The sequence below is a fragment of the Furipterus horrens genome, unplaced genomic scaffold (assembly GCF_987537825.1).
Source record: "Furipterus horrens unplaced genomic scaffold, mFurHor1.1.pri manual_scaffold_6, whole genome shotgun sequence".
Classification (NCBI taxonomy): Eukaryota; Metazoa; Chordata; class Mammalia; order Chiroptera; family Furipteridae; genus Furipterus; species Furipterus horrens.
The window spans coordinates 26,702,676-26,708,675 of record NW_028327176.1 but is presented as its reverse complement, the minus strand read 5'-3'; the positions used below and the strand labels follow the sequence as shown (position 1 = coordinate 26,708,675).

The 6,000-nt window shown below is 46.3% G+C and overlaps 1 protein-coding gene across 2 annotated transcripts in view; it reads left to right on the top strand.

Annotated features, from left to right (window-relative positions):
• The first annotated feature begins 855 nt into the window (after nt 1–855).
• KCNG3 (potassium voltage-gated channel modifier subfamily G member 3) overlaps nt 856–6,000 on the top strand; it is a 37,351-nt gene continuing 32,206 nt past the window's right edge. Inside the window, exon 1 of one of the 2 annotated variants that reach the window (XM_090280233.1) lies at nt 856–1,478. In XM_090280233.1, coding sequence (XP_090136359.1) covers nt 856–1,478 — 623 coding nt within the window. Of the gene's footprint in view, nt 1,512–6,000 lie in introns of both variants that reach the window. The other variant, XM_090280232.1, reaches the window with a different exon arrangement.

Here is a 6,000-nt window from a genome sequence, read left to right as displayed (position 1 = left end):
CCTTTGCGGCTGTTAAAAGGGTCCGTGGGGGCTGCCCAAGTCATCCCGATGACCCGGTGCGGGACACGGGAGCAAGCACCCCAGCCGCGGGGCTTGGCTCCCCCCTCCATCCCGGGGTGCCCCGCTCCAAACCTCCCAGTCCCGCGGACCCCCCTCGGCCACTCCGGGAGCGGAGGGGGACGACGGCGTCACAAGGCGGGGAGCCCGAGGTCGAGGGCGGGGCGCCGGGGAATCCCAGCCTGAGCTAGCCTGCGAGGTGCGGGCGGGAAGAGGAGGGCGGCGCGGGTTGGGAGGTGAGCGGAACGGCGCTGGGAGGCGAGGAGGCCCCGCCCCCGCCTATCTGAGCCGGCTTCTTGCAGCCTCCGAAACAGCTCACTTTGCTTCTTGCCTCTGGACGGCGGCGGGGCGGTTGCCACATCCGCGGCTGGAGGGAAAGCCGGGTACCAGGAGCCATCCCGCACCAGCTTCCCCTCTCGGGGCCCGCGCCCCTCAGGGGGAACAGCGCCCTGCCTTGAAGAGGACATCCCGGCCTTGGAGGGGGCACTACGCGGGCGCAAGGGGCGGCGGCGCTGACAGCCCCAGTCTCTGCCGGTGGGACACAGAGCTGGCGCTGGAGGGGACTCCCCGGACACCTGCAGGTACAGCCGCGCGGAGGGAGTGTCGCTAGGAGCGAGGCTGGGCTGCTGAGGAGGCTAGAGCCGAGGGATCCCCGGGCCAGAGAAGGGCAGAAGCGGAGCTCGTTGGCAGAGTGGGCCAGGCAGCCCGCGGGCTCCGACGGCGCGCTCCCGGATCGGCCTGCTCAGCGGCTAGGGGGCTGCGGCGCCTTCGGGCCTCGGGGCCGCGGGGCGGCCAGCCATGACCTTCGGGCGCAGCGGGGCGGCCTCGGTGGTGCTGAATGTGGGCGGCGCCCGGTACTCGTTGTCCCGGGAGCTGCTGAAGGACTTCCCGCTGCGCCGTGTGAGCCGACTGCACGGCTGCCGCTCGGAGCGCGACGTGCTCGAGGTGTGCGACGACTACGACCGTGAGCGCAACGAGTACTTCTTCGACCGGCACTCAGAGGCCTTCGGCTTCATCCTGCTCTACGTGCGCGGCCACGGCAAGCTGCGCTTCGCGCCACGGATGTGCGAGCTCTCCTTCTACAACGAGATGATCTACTGGGGCCTGGAAGGCGCACACCTTGAGTACTGCTGCCAGCGCCGCCTCGACGACCGCATGTCCGACACCTATACTTTCTACTCCGCAGATGAGCCGGGCCGCGACGAGGCTCGACCCGGCGGTGCCGAGGCAGCCCCCACCAGGCGCTGGCTGGAGCGCATGCGGCGGACCTTCGAGGAGCCCACGTCGTCGCTGGCCGCGCAGATCCTGGCTAGCGTGTCGGTAGTGTTCGTGATCGTGTCCATGGTGGTGTTGTGCGCTAGCACACTCCCCGACTGGCGCGCCGCAGCAGCCGACAACCGCAGCCTGGATGACCGGAGCAGGTACTCCGCCGTCCCTGGGAGGGAGCCTTCCGGGTAGGACGCACTGCTTCTTTGCCCGTCGCGTCCGTCCTGTCACGTCCGTCCGTCCTGTCCGTCGGTTCCGTCTCTGTCCTGTATGCCTCTGGGTGGCCGAGCCAGTCTGAGTTTGGGGTCCATCGAAGCCCTAGGCGCGGCCAGGAAGGGACGGGTTGGTGCTCACGCCCCACCCCAACCTATTTTCCAGGCACCGGCCGGCTCTGGTCCATACACTGGACACCCTCTAGTGGGCCAATCACAAGGCATGGGGAGGGGCAGATATAGTTTACTTTTGAGCAGTTAGCAACCGGTTAACTAGATTTCTCTCAACTTTTATTGGTAGTATTCAACAATTTAAAATTGAACTAAGAGCAGTTTGAGTTATTTGCCAATTTTTGGTGTTTTTGAAAAGACAATGTCTTATTATTGTGAATGTGTTCTGCCGTACACTGCCTACACATTCTGTACACTCTGTATAATATATATTGTAATGGAATTGTTATATAGATTGATTTAATGATAGGTTCTAAATAATGGATGTCTGTCCTTTTTTCTCTCCTTTCCTGTAAAGTATGGAGTTAGCAAAGCACCTGCCCACCGTTTAGAACCAAAGATTCACACTGTGACATTCACAGGGATCTTCAGTGTGGGGAGGGAAAAAAATCATTACCTTGGGAGAGGACAAAAATCTAAACTGGTCTAAATCCAAGAACGGTATTTGGGTAGTTTTTTTTTTTTTCACTTTACTAGGATGAAATGAAAATATTTAAATCTTTCCTTAGATCATTCTTACTGGAGTAAAGTTGGACTTTCAAGGGAGACAGCCTGTTTGGGCACAAATATAAAGTTGCATCTTTAGTTTTACCTTTGATACTGTTTTAAGATTCCCCTCCATTCATCTTTTAAATTAGGATGTGCCAGGTAGTCTTTTTCTGATAGGCATGTGCACGTTTCTAATGGTTTTATCTGTCTTCTTGATATTGCAGTGGGTGTCTCCACATAATAGTCTTCCTTCGGAGAATAAAGATTTTTTAAAAAAGAATTTATTTATTTATTTTTAGAGAGAGGGGAAGGGAGGGAGAAAGAAAGGCAGAGAAACATCAATGTGTGATTGTCCCTCACATGCCCCCAAGTGGAGACCCAGGCATGTGCCCTGACCGTGAATTCAGCCAGTGACCTTTGGTTCACAGGCTGGTGCTCAGTCCACTGAGCCACACCAGCGAGGGCAAAGATTTTTATATAAATCCAAGAAGTAAATAAAATTGTCTAGTACCATGGAGTCCACTACTGATATGCCCATCTTGCCATGAAATATAAGATACGTGCTTTGGAAGGAAATTCATTAGGAAACTAATTTTGTTTCATGTATTAGGTTTCCAGTTTTTTAATTACCAATAAGAATTACTTATTTGGTACTACAACAGTACAATGAAATTAATTTATATACCTAAATACAAAAGTGCCCTTCATTCTCTTAGAGGGCCATAGGAAAATTATTGTCCTTGAAATGATTCACTAGTAATTGTAGAATTCTGTTAGTGAAGGTTGAAGCTACATTAGCAAAGGAAGCGGGAAAATTGAGTTATTAGTACAAACATTTAGGGAGTTGGCTAAATCGGTATATAAGCAAAAGAGTCAAATAAGCTGAATAAAGTTTTTTTGAGAAAAGGGAGTTTGGGGAGAAAGGGAGGGCAATCTGGAGATCATTAATGTAAAGCACTTGGAAAAAATGGGAGACAAGAATAATAATTTTAGAGAGAGAGAGAAACCAAAAAGGGAAGAGACAGATGGAAAAGAGGAAGACTGCAAAAGAAGTGGAGGAAGAAGAGTAATGCTGAATGTGTGTATATGTGTTTTATGTATGTATATAATCGTCCAAGTCAGAACTGTTTCCTGGATACGCAGATATTTCAGGCAAAAGCATCCTTTTCTTGGCTTAATGGCCCAGTTTTAAGCTTTACTCTGATGGTAAGTATATGAAAATCAGTATCTGTTATCCCAAACAGACAAACTGAGGGATGGCGGGGTGACTGCGGAGGCTGCACATTAAAGAGGAAGCCTCCTCCAGCCCAGGGCCTCTAAGCTGGCACTGCGAGTATAATCTCTCAAACCCTGCTTGCATATGGTTGCTGAAATTCATCTTTCTAAAACATCATTCTGATCATGGATCATATTTGGCATCTGCCAAGTAAAGTTAAAACTTCTTCCTTGGCCTTCAGGGCTCTATGCCACAATTTGCCTTTCTTAGCCCATTGTAATTTGCCAGCATCCTTTGAGTATCTGCTGTGTTCAAGGCACTGTAGGTGTTCCAAATATTGTAACTTTTTTTGTGTGTGAAGAAAAGGTGTCAGGTTGGTGATGTAGCAATCAGAGGTACAGTTGACCAGCAGTTGAGTTGAGTTGTGCTAAGGTCTTCAAGGTTTAGGAGGATGGTAACAAGCCATCTTTGGAAGGTTGCAGAGGTTGTACACTGGCAGGGAGGATCACTTACATAAACTGTAGTGTCCACAACCTGTACAACCAGGTGTGCCCCACCTGGAGAATTTTCCAGGTAAAAGAAATGGCATGGGCATAGGCTTGAAATTTGGACATTATGTTGTTGAGTGGGTATGAGTCCAGTGTTGGAATGAGGGGTGGATAGAGAGCAAGTTTTAGAAGGCCTGGAATGAAAGGGAGAACAATTTTATTTTGCAGGCTGTAATTAGCCATCAGTGGGATTGGGGTGAGTGAGTTATGCGTATACGTAATGTCATGAGTTGTGCACTGTGGATTGGAGATGGGGGAGATAGGAAACGGAAGGATGAGTTTGGAGATCTATCCATAAGTTGAGAATGAGAGCTTGGATAGCTCTGAGGTGATGATAATGGAGAAGAAATGACAACTCTGAGAGATATGAGGAAGAATCAAAATTAATCCAGGGCATTGGAAGGATAGCAGGCTCAGGGATTGATTAAATAGACTTGCAGGTGCGAGGAGCACTTCTGCCACCTGTAGGCTCCATTTGGCCACTCTGGCCAAACCATCTGACTACATATATTCCCTTGCCTATTGAAACCGGATCATACATCAATCCTAACTCAGATTGTATTTCTCTTTTGAAACCTTTTCTGATTACCCTAGTAAATGTGATTTTCCTCCTGAATTTCTTGAGGGATTGCTTACTTGTGCTACTTATTTGGCATCTATAATATCCCTCCTAGCATGGTCATTATTCTTTTATGTCCTAGCTTCTAAACTAGTTGAGTTGAAAAGCCCAAGAAGGCAGCTAAACTCTCTTATACTATTTATTATGATAGCTTCTTCTAGAAAAAAGTTATTATTGCGACACAATAAATATCTACAGTGTACATTACATTTCAGAATATAACCTTCCAGGAATATATCTTCTCTTGCAGAGATTGGAGAGCTGTGTAGGGTAAGGCTGTGGTCTTCAGGTGGCAGAACTCTTAGCTGAGAAGGACAGGATCCTGTGCTAGAACGAGAAAGATGTCTGTGGAATCAGGGAATAATTATTTATGAAGGACTTATTGTGCAGAAGGAATAAAGATAATAGTATGAGTTCCTTTTCTATTGATCTGAAATAGTGGAATGACACACAATCTGAAGTTTGGAAGAAATCTTGAATATCAGTAATTTGAAAACTTTGTGTATAGATGTGATCTTTTAAACTGACTTGTTTTCGATGGTTAATAATCATATAAATGATAGTTTAAAATCCAAAAGCTACAAAAGCAAGCCTTTCTCCATTACTCAACCATTCAGTTCTTTTCCTTATATGTCATCAAAGTTATAGTGTTTTCCGTCATTTCAAAGACATTTTATGTATTTTATAAAGCATGTCTTACATATTTTCAAAGACAAAATAACAATGTGATAACGTTCTGAAACTTGCTTTATTAACTTACCAACATGCCATGGAGATTGTTCCATATGAGTCCTATAAAGAGCTGCCAGTTCTTTTTTGCAGCTGCATAATATTCCCTTGTATGGAATAATTTCTGGGCATTTATATTGTTTCTTGTTTGCAGGATACATTTTAGTGAATATCCTTGTGCACATGCATTATTTTGCTTTTATTAAAGTATATCCATAGGCTAAATTCCTGCAAGTAAAGTCATAGGGCATGGACACTTTTAATTTTTATAGATAATTCCAAATTACTCTCTAAAACGATTATATCAGTTTATACTCCCACTAGCAATGTGTGAGAGACCATGTTTCTTCATAATCTATAAAGTATTAATTGTATATTTTATCTTTATTATGCTGAAAGGTGAAAAATGATAATATAGTAGCTTTAAGTTGTTTTTGTTTCATTTTGAATAAAAAGTGGTTTATCTTAACATATATTTTGGAGTTCTTTATCTTTTTGGTGAGCTGTTTTACCTTCTCATTTTTGTCAATGACTTTAATAGTTTGAAGATTTTTTGAAAATATTAAGAAACTATCCCTTTGTTTATGATATGAAACACAAATATTTTGTTCTCTAATTTAGGATTCCAGTAAA